General features: G+C 36.5%; 1 protein-coding gene across 4 annotated transcripts in view; it reads right to left on the bottom strand.

Annotated features, from left to right (window-relative positions):
* KLF8 (Kruppel like factor 8) overlaps window positions 1-18,160 on the bottom strand; it is a 65,346-nt gene that overhangs the window by 32,930 nt on the left and 14,256 nt on the right. For 2 of the 4 annotated variants that reach the window (XM_029241001.1, XM_029241003.1), the window contains one exon: window positions 13,935-14,008. The exons of 1 other annotated variant lie outside the window; for it this stretch is intronic. In XM_029241001.1, coding sequence (XP_029096834.1) covers window positions 13,935-14,008 — 74 coding nt within the window. Of the gene's footprint in view, window positions 1-13,934; window positions 14,009-18,160 lie in introns of those variants that run through there. One more of the 4 variants, XM_029241000.1, reaches the window with a different exon arrangement.

The raw sequence follows: 18,160 nt of genomic DNA, 5'->3' as shown, positions 1-18,160 counted from the left end.
TGTTACAAGAGAAAAAGAAAGACACTACATAATCATCAAGGGAGCAATCCAAGAAAATATAACAAATATAAATATATATGCACCTAATATAGGAGCACATCAATACATAAGGCAACTGCTAACAGCTATAAAAGAGGAAATCAACAATAACACAGTAATAGTGGGTGACTTTAACGCCTAACTAACACCAATGGACAGATCACCCAAACAGAAAATTAATAAGGAAACATAAGATTTAAATGACACATAGACCCGCTAGATTTAGTTGATATTAATAGGACATTCCATCCAAAAACAGCAGATTACATTTTCTTCTCAAGTGCACACAGAACATTCTCCAGGATATATCACATCTTGGGTTACAAATGAAACCACAGTAAATTTAAGAAAATTGAAATCATATCAAGCATCTGTTCTAACCACAATGCTATGAGATTAGAAATCAGTTACAGGGGAAAAAACCATAAAAAACACAAACACATGGAGTCTAAACAATATGTTACTAAATAACCAAGAGATCACTGAAGAAATCAAAAAGGAAATAAAAAAATAACTAGAGACAACTGGCAACACAAGCACAATGATCCAAAACCTATGGGATGCAGAAAAAGCAGTTCTAAGAGGGAAGATTATAGCAATACAAGCCTACCTCAAGAAACATCTCAAATAAACAACCTAAACTTAAACCTAAAGGAACTAGAGAAAGAAGAACAAACAAAACGCAAAGTTAGCAGAAGGAAAGAAATCATAAGGATCAGAGAGAAATAAATGAAATAGAAACAAAGAAAACAATATCAAAGATCAATAAAACTAAAAGCTGGTTCTTTGAGAAGATAAACCAATTGATAAACCATTAGTCAGACTCATCAAGAAAAAGAGGAAGAGGCTTTAAATCAATAAAATTAGAAATGAAAATAGGAGAAGTTACAACAGACACCACAGAGATACAAAGCATCCTAAGAGACTACTACAAGTAAATCTATGCTAATAAAATGGACAACCAGGAAGAAATGGACAAATTATTAGAAAGGTATAACCTTCCAAGACTGAACTAGGAAGAAATAGAAAATATGAATAGACCAATGACAAGTAATGAAATTGAACCTGTGATTAAAAATTTTCCAAAATATAAAACTCCAGGACCAGATGGCTTCACAGGTGAATTCTATCAAACACTTAGAGGAGACTTAACACCCTTCCTTCTCAAACTCATCCAAAAAGTTGCAGAGGAAGGAAAACTCCCAAACTGATTCTATGAAGCCACCATCACCCTGATACAAAAACCAGACAAAGATACTAAAAAAAAAGAAAATTACAGACCAATATCACTGATGAATGTACATGCAAATATCCTCAACAAAATACTAGTAAACAGAATCCAACAGCACATTAAAAGGATGATACACCATGATCAAGTGAGATTTATCCCAGGGATGCAAGGATTCTTCAATATACACAAATCAATCAATGTGATACACCATATTAACAAACTGAAGAAGAAAAACCATATGATTATCTCAATAGATGCAGAAAAAGCTTTTGACAAAATTCAACACCCATTTATGATAAAAACTCTCCAGAAAGTGGGCATAGAGGGAAATTACCTCTACAAATAAAGGCCATATACGACAAACCCACAGCAAAGTTCATTCTCAATGGTGAAAACCTGAAAGCATTTCCTCTAAGCTCAGGAATAAGACAAGGATGTCCACTCTCACCACTATTATTCAACATAGTTTTGGAAGTCCTAGCCACGGCAACCAGAGAAGAAAAAGAAATAAAAGGAATACAAATTGGAAAAGAAGAAGTAAAACTGTCACTCTTTGCAGATGACATGATACTATACATAGAGAATCCTAAAGATGCCACCAGAAAACTAATAGAAGTAATCAATGAATTTGGTAAAGTTTCAGGATACAAAATTAATGAACAGAAGTCTCTTGCATTGCTATACATTAATGGTGAAAAATCTGAAAGAGAAATTAAGGAAACACTCCCATTTATCATTGCAACAAAAAGAATAAAATACCTAAGAATAAACCTACCTAGGAAGAAAAAAGACCTGCATGCAGAAAATTATGACACTGATGAAAGAAATTAAAGATGATACAAAGAGATGGAGTGATATACAACGTTCTTGGATTGGAAGAATCAATACTGTGAAAATGACTATACTACCCACAGCAATCTATAGATTCCATGCAATCCCTATCAAATTACCAATGGCATTTTTTACAGAATTAGAACAAAAAAACCTTAAAATATTTATGGAGACACAATAGACCCCAAACAGCCAAAGAAGTCTTGAGGGAAAAAAAAACAGAGCTGGAGGAATCAGACTCCCTGACTTCAGACTATACTACAAAGCTACAGTAATCAAGACAATATGGTACTGGCAAAAAAACAGAAACATAGATCAATGGAACAGGATAGAAAGCCCAGAGATAAACCCATGCACCTATAGTCAACTAATCTATGACAAAGGAGTTAAAGATATACAATGGAGAAAAGACAGTCTCTTCAATAAGTGATGCTAGGAAAACTGTACAGCTACATGTAAAAGAATGATATTAGAACACTCCCTAACACCATACACAAAAATTAACTGAAAATGGATTCGAGACCTAAATGTAAGACCGGACACTATAAAACTCTTAGAGGATAACATTGGAGGAACACTCTTTGATATAAATCACAGCAAGATCTTTTTTGATCTATGTCCTAGAGTAATGGAAATAAAACCAAACATAAACAGATGGGACCTAATGAAACTTAAAATCTGTTGCAAAGCAAAGGAAACTACAAACAAGATGAAAAGATAACCCTTAGAATGGGAGAAAATATTTGCCAATGAATCAACAGACAAAGGATTAATCTCCAAAATATATGAACAGCTCATGCAGCTCAATATTAAGAAAAACAGAGAACCCAATCCAAAAATGGGCAGAATACCTAAATAGACATTTCTCCAAAGAAGACATACAGATGGCCAAGAAGCACATGACAAGCTGCTCAACATCACTAATTATTAGAGAAATGCAAATCAAAACTACAATGAGGTATCACCTCACACCAGTTAGAATGGGCATCATGAGAAAATCTACAAACAACAAATGCTGGAGAGGGTGTGGAGAAAAGGGAACCCTCTTGCACTGTTGGTAGGAATGTAAATTCATACAGCCACTATGGAGAACTGTATGAAGGTTCCTTAAAGAACTAAAAATTGAATTTTCGTATAACCCAGCAATCCCACTTCTGGGCATATACCCAGAGAAAACCATAATTCAAAAAGTCACATGCACCCCAATGTTCATTGCAGCACTATTTACAATAGGCAGGCCATGGAAACAACCTAAATGCCCATCGACAGATGAATGGATAAAGAAGATGTGGTACATATATACAAGGGAATATTACTCAGCCATATAAAGGAAAGAAATTGGGTCATTTGTAGAGACATGGATGAATCTAGAGACTGTCATACAGAGTGAAGTAAGTCAGAAAGAGCAAAACAAATATCGTATATTAACGCATATATGTGGAACCTAGAAAAATGGTACAGATGAACCGTGTTGCAGAGCAGAAATTGAGACACAGATGTAGAGGACAAATGTATGGACACCAAGGGGGGAAATCGGCAGGTGGGGTGGTGGTGCTGTGATGAATTGGGAGATTGGGATTGACATGTATTCACTGATGTGTATGAAATGGATAACTAATAAGAACCTGCTGTGTAAAAAAATAAAATTAAATTAAATTAAAAAATTTAAAAAAATTGGGTAGAAGATGAATAGACATTTTCCAAAGAAGACATACAGATGGCCAACAAGCATATGAAAAGATGTTCAACGTTGTTAATTTTCAGAGAAATGCAGATCAAAACAACAAAGAGATATCACCTCACACCTGTCAGAATGGCTATCATCAAAAAGTCTACAAATAACAAATGTTGGAGAGGATGTGGAGTAAAAGGAACCCTTCTGCACTGTTGCGAATATCAACTGGTGTAGCCACTATGGAAAACAGTATGGAGATTCCTCAAAAAGTTAAAAATACAACTATCATATGCTCCAGCAATTCCACTCCTGGATATGCATCAGGAAAAACAACAACAACAACAAAAAAAAACACTAATTCAAAAAGATACATGCACCACAATATTCACAGCAGCACTATTCGTAACAGTCAAATATGGAAGCAACCCATGTCCATCAATAGACGAATAGATAAAGAAGATGTGGTATATATATATATATATATATATATATATATGTATATATATATATATATATACACATACATACACACACATATACACACAATGGAATATTACTCAGCCATAAAAAATGAAATTCTTCCTTTTGCAGCAACTTGGATGGTCCTGGAGAATATTATGCTTAGTGAAATAAGTCAGACAGAAAGATACTGTATGATATCACTTATATAAGGAATCTAATATATAATACAGGGAATTCTCTGGTTGTCCAGTGGTTAGTACCCAGCACTTTCACTGCAGGTTCAATCGCTGGTCGGGGAAATAAGATCTTGCATGCTGCATGGCACAGCCAAAAAAATAATAATAATAATACTATCAAATGTATATGCAAAACAGAAACAGATTTATAGATATAGAAAACAAACTAGTGGCTACCAAAGGGGAGTAGACAAATTAGGGGTAGGGGATTAAGAGATAAAAACTACTATGTATAAAATAGATAAGCAACAAGGATATATTGTATAGCACAGGGAATTATAGCTATTATCTTGTAATAACTTCTAATGGAGTATAATATGTAAAAATGCTGAATCACTATGCTGTACACCTGAAACTAATATAATATTGTAAGTCAACTATACTTCAATTAATAAAAAAATGGTCAAGGATATTGTGGACTGTTTACTGCCGTTGCCAAGCAATATCTGGACCTTGAAGATGGCTTTGGAGATAGTAGTGCTACTTAGCCAGTAAACAAGCAAGACTCCATTCTCTATCAGGATCATACTGAGCTGTAGGAGTTCTGAATTATGAGAGATGTTCAGGAATGCAGCCCTTACACAAAATATGACTATGCTTTATTTTTGGAATATGAGAGAAGGTGAATTTCAAGGAAAGGCTGGGTGAGATAAAAGATAATTGTTTTGAGGAGGGGAGTGACATGGGCAGAGCTATTTCTGTGATATTTAACTAGCTCCTTAATGAAGGATAGATTAAAGAAGGAATAAGACAGGATTTAAAGAGGTCAAAATGGAAGCATAAGGAAAAATCTTGGTAAGACATTTATGAGACAATTGGATAAATTTGAATATTAACTGCATATTGGATGATATTAAAGAATTATTGGTAATTTTTAAAGTACTCAATCCATAATATCATTATCCACAATATCATTATCAAGTGGTATTATGGTTATGATTTTAAAATTTTAGATGAAAGATAATATGGGCCTAAACTCAGAGAATGATGACGGGCAAGAGTAGGCAGTGTTCTCTTGTTCTGACTTTCTTTAAAATACCCTCAGAGCATGCTGAGCATGAATAAACGCACCAAGAAGTACCCACATTTTACTCACAGAATTTAGCCAGACAGCCATCTGCTTTCTCCCTCTGCTATGCTATGATATTTTTGGTTTCTCGATTTACAAGACCTCATCCCAACTCACGCCTTGTTTGTGGTCCACATATTGCTTCAATCTGCCCCTCTAAGACATGTCTTCTGTGATTTGTCTCACTGTTTGACATACTTCTAATGTAATCCATCCTTCATGGGTGGATTCACTCCATCCAGGTAAGGTGAGCAGTAGAATTCTGTTGGTGGGGAGGGGGAGGATGTGGAGAAGTTGTCAAGAATGGCTGTGCTGAGCTTAAAAATTCCTTCTCCTCTGAATCCCTCATATAAACTTAAGCTCCTATTTTTCCCATATTTCCTACTTGTCCCTTCACTTAACTAGCTCCTTTCCCAGATTAAAGAGGCAGACTCCCAGGAATGTCTGGGATAACAGAGATTATCCTGAAAACACTGAGAAATAGAGTTACAACAGAAAGCATAAGAAGAGGTTCGGTTGGGAATTCCCTGGTGGTCCAGTGTTTAGGACTTGGGGCTTTCACTGCTGTGGCCTGGCTTCAATCCCTGGTCAGGGAACTAAGATCCAGCAAGCAGTAGGGCATGGCCAAAAAAACAAAACAAAACAAAAAACAAAAACAAAAGAAGAGGTTAGGTATAATATTGTTTTTCTAGAAGTATATAGACTGTGGGTGCAGATATAGAAATAAACAGTCTGCCAGTATACATTAAGGAAAGATCTAGTTAAATTTTCAGGGACTTTCTGGACTCTCGGCTTTAGTCCCAGAAACCTAAGGAAGCTGAAGTTCTGAATGTTAAATATAAAATGGAGATTACTTTGGCAACCTCACTATCTTTTGCTAAATAGAGGCCATCTCCTAGACCTTGAGTGTTGCCCAGAATAATGTCATGGGTTCAAGGCCTTGTGATTAGCTAGTACTCAATCCACAGTTATTCATTATATTGACAAACATATTATTCAGGAAAATCCAAAATGGAAACTGACTGATGAAAGTATAGAACTTGAAGAACATATAGGCTATTCTTATTGCCTTGACAAGATAAGATGTTGCAGGGTCCTGCTTCAGCAAACCATCATGAGTTGTCCTTCTGTAGACCAAGTCTGCCCTGTGATCTAACAAAAACCCTGTCCACAATAGGGCTTCAGTCATTACTCTTCTTCTGCCATCATCACAGGACTTTATATTTTTTTATTTTTTTTAACATCTTTATTGGAGTACAATTGCTTTACAATGGTGTGTTAGTTTCTGCTTTATAACAAAGTGAATCAGTTATACATATATATATGTTCCCATATCTCTTCCCTCTTGCGTCTTGCTCCCTCCCACCTGCCCTATCCCACCCCTCTAGGTGGTCACAAAGCACTGAGCTGATCTCCCTGTGCTATGCGGCTGCTTCCCACTAGCTATCTATTTTACGTTTGGTAGTGTATATATGTCCATGCCACTCTCTCACTTTGTCACAGCTTACCCTTCCCCCTCCCCATATCCTCAAGTCCATTCTCTAGTAGGTCTGTGTCTTTATTCCTGTCTTAGCCCTAGGTTCTTCATGACCTTTTTTTTTTCTTAGATTCCATATATATGTGTTAGCATACAGTATTTGTTTTTCTCTTTCTGACTTACTTCACACTGTATGACAGACTCTAGGTCCACATGACTTTAAAAGAAATGTTGGAAGACCAGTTGTTTGGGTTGTATTGTTTTAATGGTAACTTCCTCAAATCATATCATCACATATTTCCTTCTGTCCATGTCACTTTCAAGTGTACCTGTTATGCCTAAGTGAATCCAGCCTGTAGCAAAGGATTCTCCGGCTTGTGAATACTGTATTCTGCATGTATGCTCCCTCAAGAGAACAGACTGTGCTTGAAAGCGGCTCTCAAGGTTTACCTTACCGTTTCTTGCTTTGTGACATGAAAACATAATAGGATAAGCATTCCATATCTACATATTACTATAGTGAATGATTTTTGTGTGCACTGAGATTTCTCTTTCAATACGGTCAAAGTAATTTTAATAAGAATTTCAATATACTGTCTGAATTCTTTCATATTTTGAATATAGCTATCCTTATGGCTAAAGAAAAAACACAGACTATCTGGTTTACCTTCTCCTTGTACATAGCATACTATACTTGAAGGTTCTGAAAAAGATATAACATAAGAAGTGAGTATGTTTTCAGCCCTAGACTTTCAGAGATTTTTAAGAATTCTCACTAAGATGACTCAAGATGGCTCCCCATTCCACTTTTCATTGAATACAATTACCACAGCTTTGAAAGCTCATCTGAGGATTGATCTAAAGCTGTGTCATCAGATTTTTCTCTTTAAATCAACTCTTTTAATTTGCAGTATTGTGTGATGACTTCAGGTTTCAAGTGTTCTGTAGTCAGTCAGTACAGAACTCTCTCTCCCTCTTCAAATAAAGAGAATTCTTTACCCATTAGATATTTTAAAACTTCAGGCTGCAGCTTTCAAAGATTTCTGAGTATATGAAGGAGCTTAGGTATGGGAAAAATACAGAAACTTGGGGGTAATTTGCAGAGAAGTTTTAATTTCCACAGTCCTTCCTCTCAAATGTCCAGAATTCTAATCAGACTTTAAGGCAATGTGAGTTGACAAAAAAGAGTTATTTATTGATATATCACCACAGAGGTTGGATAAAGGCACCTACTGCCTTCAATTCTAGAAAGAAACCCAGAGAAAAGGTGGTTAATTTCACAATTACCTAAGCTCTTGAGCATTTGATGAAGATAGGTAGAAAGGCCTTGGGAGGTGGAGGGTCAGGGAAATCCATTGCTTAAAACAGCTCTGATTTAGAGCTTGAAATTGGGAAGGCAAGGCTAGAAAGAAAATGAAAGAATAAAATACTCCAGACAGCACAGCAGGTGGAAAGGAGAGGAAGGAGTATTGTGATGGTAATAAGATAAAGCTCAGAGGGCTTCCCTGGTGGCACAGTGGTTAAGAATCCACCTGCCAAGGTAGGGGACGCAGGTTTGAGCCCTGGTCCAGGAAGATTCCACATGCCACGGAGCAACTAAGCCCGTGTGCCACAACTACCAAGCTTGTGCTCTAGAGCCCGCAAGACACAACTACTGAGCCTACGTACCACAACTACTGAAGCCCATGCGCCTAGAGCCCATGCTCCACAACAAGAGAAGCCACCGCAATGAGAAGCCCGTCGTCCGCAACGAAGAGTAGCCCCCGCTCGCCGAGAAAAGCCTGCGCACAGCAACGAAGACCCAACACAGCCAAAAAAAAAAAAAAAAGATAAAGCTCAGGCTCCTCCCAAATAGAAAGAGGAAAGCTGCTCTTGTACACAGGTCTCTTCTAGCTTTGCTCTGGGTTTAGACTAATCATTTTCATGCCCAGGTACACATGTATGCACATATATGTGCACATTCATTGTTTAAATAAAAAGTCACTTTAACCCTCTGAATCTCCAGTCCTTCTCCAATAAGGACATCATGTGTTTGGGTATTAGAGAAAGGAGAGGTGGATGGAGTTGGATATTATTAGAAAGTTAGACCTCATCTAAACCTAGAGGGAATTCAAATTTTACTTCCCACCATCACAGTAGCATCAGGAAATGAAACACTGTAAGACAAAAGAATTAATCAATTTGTACAAACTAATGAAGTAGGCAATCCTAAGGGACTGGGAAAAAGTATCAAGCATAGTAGCAGCTACATCCAGGCAAAATGAGGTCAGAAATGCATATATGTAGGTATATACATATGTATGCATGTATGCATATGTGTATTAGGTATTTGATAATAAGATGAAACATTTTTTCTTCCTTAGAACATCTAAGATTGTTTTTGGTTGGTGCATAGATAAATTATTTTATTTAAATAGTTATATATTTATTTATTACATATTAGAAAAGTATATACATAACACATTGTAGTGGGCTGAATGGTTCCCCCAAAAGATATATTCATGCCCTAATCCCCAGATTAGGGGATTCTCCTTGATTATTCGGGCAGGCCCTAAATTCAATAACAAATAACCTTATAAAAGACACACAACTACAAATAGAACTACCATATGACCCAGCAATCCCACTATTGGGCATATACCCTGAGAAAACCATAATTCAAAAAGAGTCATGTACCAAAATGTTCATTGCAGCTCTATTTACAATAGCCAGGAGATGGAAACAACCTAAGTGTCCATCATCGGATGAATGGATAAAGAAGATGTGGCACATATATACAATGGAATATTACTCAGCCATAAAAAGAAACGAAATTGACCTATTTGTAATGAGGTGGATGGACCTAGAGTCTGTCATACAGAGTGAAGTAAGTCAGAAAGTGAAAGACGAATACCATATGCTAAAACATATATGTGGAATTTAAGAAAAAAAATTGTCATGAAGAACCTAGGGGTAAGACAGGAATAAAGACACAGACCTACTAGAGAATGGACTTGAGGATATGGGGAGGGGGAAGGGTAAGCTGTGACAAAGTGAGAGAGTGGCATGGACATATATACACTACCAAACGTAAAATAGATAGCTAGTGGGAAGCAGCCGCACAGCACAGGGAGATCAGCTCAGTGCTTTGTGACCACCTAGAGGGGTGGGATAGGGAGGGTGGGAGGGAGCTAGACGCAAGAGGGAAGAGATATGGGAACATATGTATATGTATAACTGATTCACTTTGTTATAAAGCAGAAACTAACACACCATTGTAAAGCAATTATACTCCAATAAAGATGTAAAAAAAAAAAAAGACACACAGAGGAGACACACATAGAATCTCAGAGAAGAAATCAATATGAAGAAGCACGCAGACATTGGAGTGCTGAGGCCACAAGTCAAAGAACATCTGCATCCACCAGAAGGTGGAAAAGGCAAGGAACAGATTCTTCCCTAGAGCCTTGGGATGGTTTGAGGCACTCAAAACACCTTGATTTTGAACCTCTGGCCTCTAGAACTGTAAATTTCTGTTGTTTTTAGCCACCCAATTTGCAGTAATTTGTTGTGGCAGCCCTAGGAAACTAATACCCCACATCAAACCCAAAATTCTCCAGACTGCTTAGGACAAAACTAATATAGGTATTTATTTATTTTTACTGATCTAATTTTTTAAGTAAATAATATTGATGATAAGGATATGGCAGAAATTGTGAAAGTGGTACACAAGTAACTGAAGTTTGGGAGACAAAGAATATCACTGTGTAAATGAGATATTTACATGAAGCTCTTGACAATTAGAAAACAAGTAATAAACAGAGGCACATGAGTGACTGATACAGATAATTTAGCATTCCAGGAGTTCAGGGCACTAGAGATTAGTGAGAGTTGGGGTTATCAATGAAAGTTTTTTATGGAAGAGATGAAATTAGAATTTGGGTCCTACAGAAAGTGTGCGATATGGTAAATTAAACAGGCTGAATGAAACACATTCCAGAAAGAAAGAATGGTATGGGAAAATGTGGCACTGAGAACCATTGAGAAATGAATGACCCATTTATGTAATATTATAGAAACATTGTTAATTTTCCTGGGTATATTAGTATTGATGTAATTATGTAGGAGAATGTCATTATTTGTAAGTGATGCATGATGAATTATTTAGGCTTGAAGTTTCTTGATGCAAGTTACTTTCAAAGGTAATAAGTGAAAAAGAGAGAGAGAGAGGGAGAGAATCACAGGGAGAGAGGCAGAGAAAGAGAGAGAATATATTCAACTATGTGAAAATATGTGCCAAAATGTTAACAATATTAAGTTGGAGGGGGGAAGATATGTATGATACAATATGAACCTTAAATATGCTCATACATTTTTTCCAAGAAATCCTACTTCTGGGAAATAATCAGAAACCATAAACAAAGGGCAGGTGACAAGCAAGTACTCATTCATTATATGGTATGGTGATGTAGGAATTCAAAGAAGTGAGAGCAGGATGTGTGTACTGAGCTAGACACCCATCCACCAATCCTACCTCATGACATAAACACATCATGTAATGAACCAAACTAGGAGGCTTTTGCCCACTAAGATGTTGCCAGCATTGTACTGTTATAGAACACAAGCTCTGGGCCTGGGACATGGTTAGTGTTTTCTATTCATGTACCACAAGTACCCTAGCTTTACTAAAAACAAGATATCTTGGAAATGGCAAGAAACAAACAAAACAAAAAATGCTTAGATCATCTACTATCCAGAATTTTCTATACATTGCACTAATTTCAAAGTGACCTCAAATTTTGGAACCTTACTCTACTTAACACATGGAAAAACATTTTTTGAATTGTATTTAGGTGTACTGAGATTTCAAAATAAGATAGCTATGCATGCTTGACAACATTTCACTGAATTTTTTTATTACAAGTTTAATCGATTTTTATCCAACACTTATACTCAGCTTCCTCTTAGTATTTACTACAACAAAGCACCCGCAACCAGCAGAAGTTTTGCAATAATTAGCAACTTTTGATGTGCTAATAGTTCCTAAATGGCAACAGCTACAAGTAAGGTAAATAAGACATTGCGTTGGATTTAATGTCATTAAAACAGTATAAGGGCATCTCATCCATATGCACATGTAACAAACAAATTCAATTGTACACCAAAGGCAAAGCACTTAATGATTAAAAACATTTTTTTTCTAAAATATGACCCCTAAATGTCAGCCAGATACTTTATCTGGTGACTTAAGTAAAGAAACAGATCAGTACTGGATACACAAAACTGTATGCTCAATTTTACAGGCAATTTAAGGGATTTTCAAGGATAATTTTGACTGTATTTGGTTTTCACTTATGCAATAACATTAGAACTCAACCCTGAGCAAGATGGGACTTCAACATCTAACACAGAGTGCTTAGCTGTAAAAACCAGGTAATCTGTTTTGAATCCTTGTTCAGGAATGACCAAGGTCACAACTTTCTTATCTGTAAAATGGGAACATTAAGAATACATATCTGTGATGGTTAATTTTATGTGTCAACTTGGCTGGGCCAGGTGCCCAGATATTTGGTCAAACATTATTCTGAATGTTTCTGTGAAGAAGTTTTTTTGGGTGAGATTAACGTTTAAATCATTGAATTTTGAATAAAGCAGATTACCCTCCATAATGTGGGTTGGCCTCATCCAATCACCTGAAGGCTTCAATAAACAAAGACTGATCTCCAAGGAAGAACAAATTCTTCCAACAGTCTGCCTTTGGACTAGAACTGTAAAACTTCTATGGCTCTCCAGCTCGGCAGCCTACACCATCAGATTTTGGATACACTAGGATTCCATAATCATGTGAGCCCAATTTCTTAAAATCTTTCTCTCTCTGGGGTGTGGAGAAAAGGGAACCCTCCTACATTGTTGGTGGGAGTGTAAACTGATGCAGTCACTATGGAAAACAGTATGGAGGTTCCTCAAAAAAACTAAAAATAGAGTTGCCATATGATCCTGCAATCCCACTCCTGGGCATATATCCGGGACATAGAGAACAGACTTGTGGTTGCTAAGGGGGAGAGGGTGGGGGAGGGATGGATTGGGAGTTTGGGATTAGCAGATGGAAACTATTATATATAGAAGGAATAAACAACAAAGACTGTATAGCACATGGAACTATATTCAGTATCCTGTGATAAACCATAATGGAAAAGAATATGAAAAAGAATGTATATATATATATATATATATATATATATGTATGTATGTATAACTGAATCACTTTGCTGTACAGTAGAAATTAATACAGCATTGTAAATCAGCTATACTTCAATAAAATAAATATTTAAACATTCTTTCTCTATAGATAGGTAGATAGATATAGATATATTTGGATAGATCTATAGATATAGATATATTTTTATTTTATATGTAAAGATATATATTTATATAATATATATACTAATTATATATATAGACAGATAGATATAGATACAGTAGATAGATATAGATAGATACATATTTTATGTATATCTATAGATAGAGAGAAATTGAGAAATACACATTCTGGTGGTTCTGTTTATCTAGAGATCCCTGACTAACACACTACCCAACAGTTATTGTGAGGATTAAATAAGGCATTGCATTTAGTCTTCAGAATGCCCCAAATATGAACTAGTGCTAGATAAATGACTGCTGTTGTCTACAAAGTGTGTAATCTTGTCCCTATAGCCTTGATCCCAAAGGCTATGCTTCTTTTACGCCAGATTTACTACCTATTTGAACCAGAAACCCAGGCATCCAGGTACCTCCTGGAAACCTCCCTTCATTCACCCCTTCTCAGCTCCCAACATGTTGTTAGAAAGAAAAATGAGCTTCAGCTCTATGACAATTACCAGATACTCAACACTATTATGGCTCAATATTAGTATCTCATTTTCTTGATAACTGACCTGTTTGAATATATGCTTTGAGCCACCTTCTGAATTAAGTTGGACCTCCAAGTTGTTTATGAGTTGATCCATATCTGGAAAAGAATCAAGGGAAAGATAATTTAAAAATAAAATCTAACCCACTATACACATACAGTATGCCATTTATGCCTGGTTACTCCTGTTTGTATTCTATGAACATTATTTTTCAGGACTTACTAGATACTGAGAAGTCAGTATTTGGACAACACTCTAATTTACATATTCTACTCACCAAGATAGCTCTGACTGGTCCCCAGCAATACTAGCTGCCTCCTCCCCTCACATCCTGTATGCACGTGAATCTGTTTCTTCCAACCTGTCCAACTAGTACTACCTTCACAGGAATATCATCATAGCTACATAGTTTCCAGAATCCTCCCCTTCCTGGCCTAGTTCTCATTCTAAAGAGTTCCATGCTCCTGTGTGGACATTTACCCTAATGAACTTGCTTACACATCAGCGCCGAATCTCTCTAAAGAAGCATTTTATCTTCCTATTTCTCTTAAACATACAAGCCAAGTGGGGTTAATATAAGCAATTTTTAATTTCCTTTTTAGATACTTTTTCCTCTTTTTTATTTTGTTTTTATTTTCTGTTTTTTAGTTTTTTTTAATTGAAGTATAGTTCATTTACAATGTCATGTTAGTTTCAGGTGTACAGCACAGTGATTCAGTTCTCTCTCTCTCTCTATCCATATATATATATATATATATATATATATATATATATATATATATATATCCAACTAAAACAATACTCACAACCTAAAAGTTGAGAGTTACGCTTTATTTGGCAGGAAATTTTAGGACTTCAAGCCCAGGATGCAGCATCTCAAGTAACCCTGAGAGAACTGCTCTGAGGAGGTGAGGGGGGAGCTAGGATATATAGGAGCTTTGCAACAAAGGGCAGGTAGTTGGAACATCAAAAGATTACTGTTAATTAAAGAAAACCAGAATTCCCAGGTTAAGGAAATGATTGTGATGGCATAGAGCAGTTGAATGAAGCCACCAAGTGTTTACTTTTTCCTCTTATGAAAGTAAACACTTGGTGGCTTCATTCAGCTGCCCTACACCATCACAATCATTTCCATCATTAGTACCTACCAGCACCTCTTCAACCAGATTTCCTTTGATTTATCTACATTCATCAGAGACGAAAACATTGGGTAAGAAAGATGAATTCATAGCTTGCTTTTGACTTAATTGGTCAGATTTCAGATTACACTGCCTCCAAGTCAATTACAATTAGTTTCCTCATTTATGACTTGGTTGCATTTCAAAAGACAGTCCATAAATCAGTTAATTGTTTTGGATGTCAACTACATTTACCCATAGAAATGTTCATTTTACAGGTCACTTCACAATATCCTTTTTAAGAACTAATGCAGTTAAAATACAGCAAATGAACAACCTGCAAGGATACAAATTATAATACAGTCACACAAAAAAGTAAAAGATAAACTTATAAATAATTCCTTTATTTATTAACTGTCAGGAATTGAGGAAACCAGTTCTAATTAGATAATTAGATAGGCAATAACACACAATGAATCTTCTATTGAGATTATGAGGAAAATTTCTGAGCCACAATCAAAGAATTTGGAGAATTCTGACACTCTAAAATATCTCCAATTTTATCTCAAAACAATTTCTTTTCTTCGATCTAAGTATATGAGTAGAACTGCTCACATATACATTCATCATTCACTAAATATTTATGCATATTACTACGTGTCAGAGTTTATACTAGGCACATTGTTATCAGTTTTAGATCTGGGTCAACCAGACATGGAGAGTCAGCAAGTATAGCAGAGAGCACTGACCTGGGAGTTAGATGCCCAGGAATTATATTCTATAATCTTTGTCAAGGCATTTTTTTTCTAAGCCTCAACTTAAAATTAAAAGATTTAAAATTGTTCTCTGCAGCTTCCTAAGGCTTCTATGAAGCCTTTTTAGGGGTAGGGGTTGGGGTTAATGAAGGAAGAAGCATAGTAAGGCATAAGCACACTAGAAGTCAGATGCAGAAAACTCTAATTTCCATTAGACTGTAAGCTCTTTGAAGTCAGAGATTTTCATCTTTGATTGTTTTTTCAGTGATGTATTTCAAGGTCTTAGAATAGTGTCTGGCACATGGTAGGTGTTCAATACATTTCTGAAAGTTTTTGATGAATGACAGAAAAGGAAAATGAAGTGTGTTTTCTCAAGTACAGGAGTTGGACAAGAGTGGGAAAGAATAAAAGAAAATTAGAGAGGTTATGTATGAGAGATGTTTGAAGTGTAATTAACTGTGAAGTATGAGATGCCAGAGAGGGCAGCCTTTTCTGATTTTAAGAAGGAGGGGAGGGGACTTCCCTGGTGGTGGTTCAGTGGTTAAGAATCCACCTTCCAATGCAGGGGACGTGGGTTCAACCAAGCCTTGTTATTTCTAGCCAGGACAACTTACAAGAGCCCTCTCCTATCTGGTCTTCCTCAATTCCTATGGATTATGAAACAACAAGGTTGAGGGAGCAGAGTGACTTTGACAAGATGTTTAGCCCCTGTGAACCTCAGTTTCTCTACCTGCGTAGAGGTAGGGGAAATGACATTGATTTAATAGGGTAAATGAGAGGATTCTATGGATTAGTACATGTAAACTCACTTAAAATAGTTCTTGGCATATAAAAAGTTTTCAATATAATTAGCTATTGTTATCACCACCACAATTATTATTGTTGATGGCCAGAATCTCTCTTTCTCTCTGGCCCAGAATAGCTCCTAGGAATCAGACAGGTTGTTTATAGTCAACGTGCTTACAAACCTTCTCCACCTCCTATATTTACAATCTAAATTGTTTAGCACCACTATCAACACATTCTCAGTCTCAGTGACTGAGGGTCAGTCACCTTTGACCCTTCTCTCTCCATCTCCAGCCAATTGGTTATCAGCAGCATAAATTCTACTTCAGAAATATCTCTTAAACCTAGACCTTCAACTCGCAGCCACTTCCCCTTCTAGTCCATATATCACATTGCCTAGGGTCATATCCTGGTTCTGCAACTTCTTAACAATAAGATTTTGGGCAAGTTTTCCTTTGTTCCCTTAACTGTAAAATGGGAATAATAATAGTACCAGCTCATAGGATTTATCAATTTAATATGTGTTCAAATGTTTAAAACAGTACCTGGCACACAGGCATTGTCTGTTTCCCTTACCATAAGGTGAGCTCCACAATAGTTACCTCGTCTTGTTCTTCTCTGTATCCCTTTCTTTTAGCAGAGTACTTCCTCCATACAATGTGCTAATGTCCAGTGAATGAATGATCATGGGAATAAGAGTGGTTATTTACTGGCAAAATATTATAATATAAAATAATATTATTTAATAGCAATAATCAAGGAGTCTGAAAAATACTTTTGTCCCACCCATATCACAAATATTTTAGTCAAATTGCACAAGGAGGATAGCTGGCAATTAGGAATGTCTCAGCCATTTCTGGTTAACGTACTCTCCATAGAACAGCCAATTGGAATAGCCATTAGATAACCCAGGATAACACTTTAAATGTTGGTAAAAAATGAGTAAAGGGAAAGCTATCAGGAAGGTGTATAAGCTTCTCTTTTTTAAAAAAATGTTTACTTTAATATTTTGCCAGACAAAATGTAAAACAGAAGGAAATTAGGGCTTACAGAACAGTTAAAGAAAGCTCAGGGTTTTTTTTTAAAGTGCTTTATAAACCTTTTGCTTTCCTCTAGAGTTGGAGTTGCTATTCTAAGTGTCTGAGACTAGACAGCTGCTCAGAAACTGTGAGATAATTGGTCAGGAAATACCCAAAAGGGGTTAGGGTATGTCCTGGGCCACTGAGATGTGAATCACACAGGCAGGAGAGCTTCAGAAATGCAAGTTACCTACTTAAGATAATAACCATTATTCTGCTTGAATTGGCTCTTCAAGCCTTTGTGTCTAGAAGCTGGACTTTCTTGGACTTTCCTGGCAGTCTAGTAGTTAAGCCTCCGTGCTTCCATTGCAGGGCGGTGGTGGTGGTGGGGCCACGGGGTTCAATCCCTGGTTGGGGAACTAAGATCCCACATGCCGAGTGGCATTGCCAAAAAAACCCAAAAAAGGTCTAGAAGCTGGACTTTTTGGTCCTTCTTCTAAGGAAGGGAGTACTGGAGGAGGAAATAAAGGAGGCGAGAGCGAGGACTGAGCCCTATCCACAGCAGGTCAACA

The sequence above is a fragment of the Monodon monoceros genome, unplaced genomic scaffold (genome assembly GCF_005190385.1).
Source record: "Monodon monoceros isolate NGI ecotype Baffin Bay Population unplaced genomic scaffold, NGI_Narwhal_1 Super_Scaffold_22, whole genome shotgun sequence".
In the NCBI taxonomy this organism is placed as follows: Eukaryota; Metazoa; Chordata; class Mammalia; order Artiodactyla; family Monodontidae; genus Monodon; species Monodon monoceros.
This window is presented reverse-complemented; position numbering and strand designations above follow the sequence as displayed.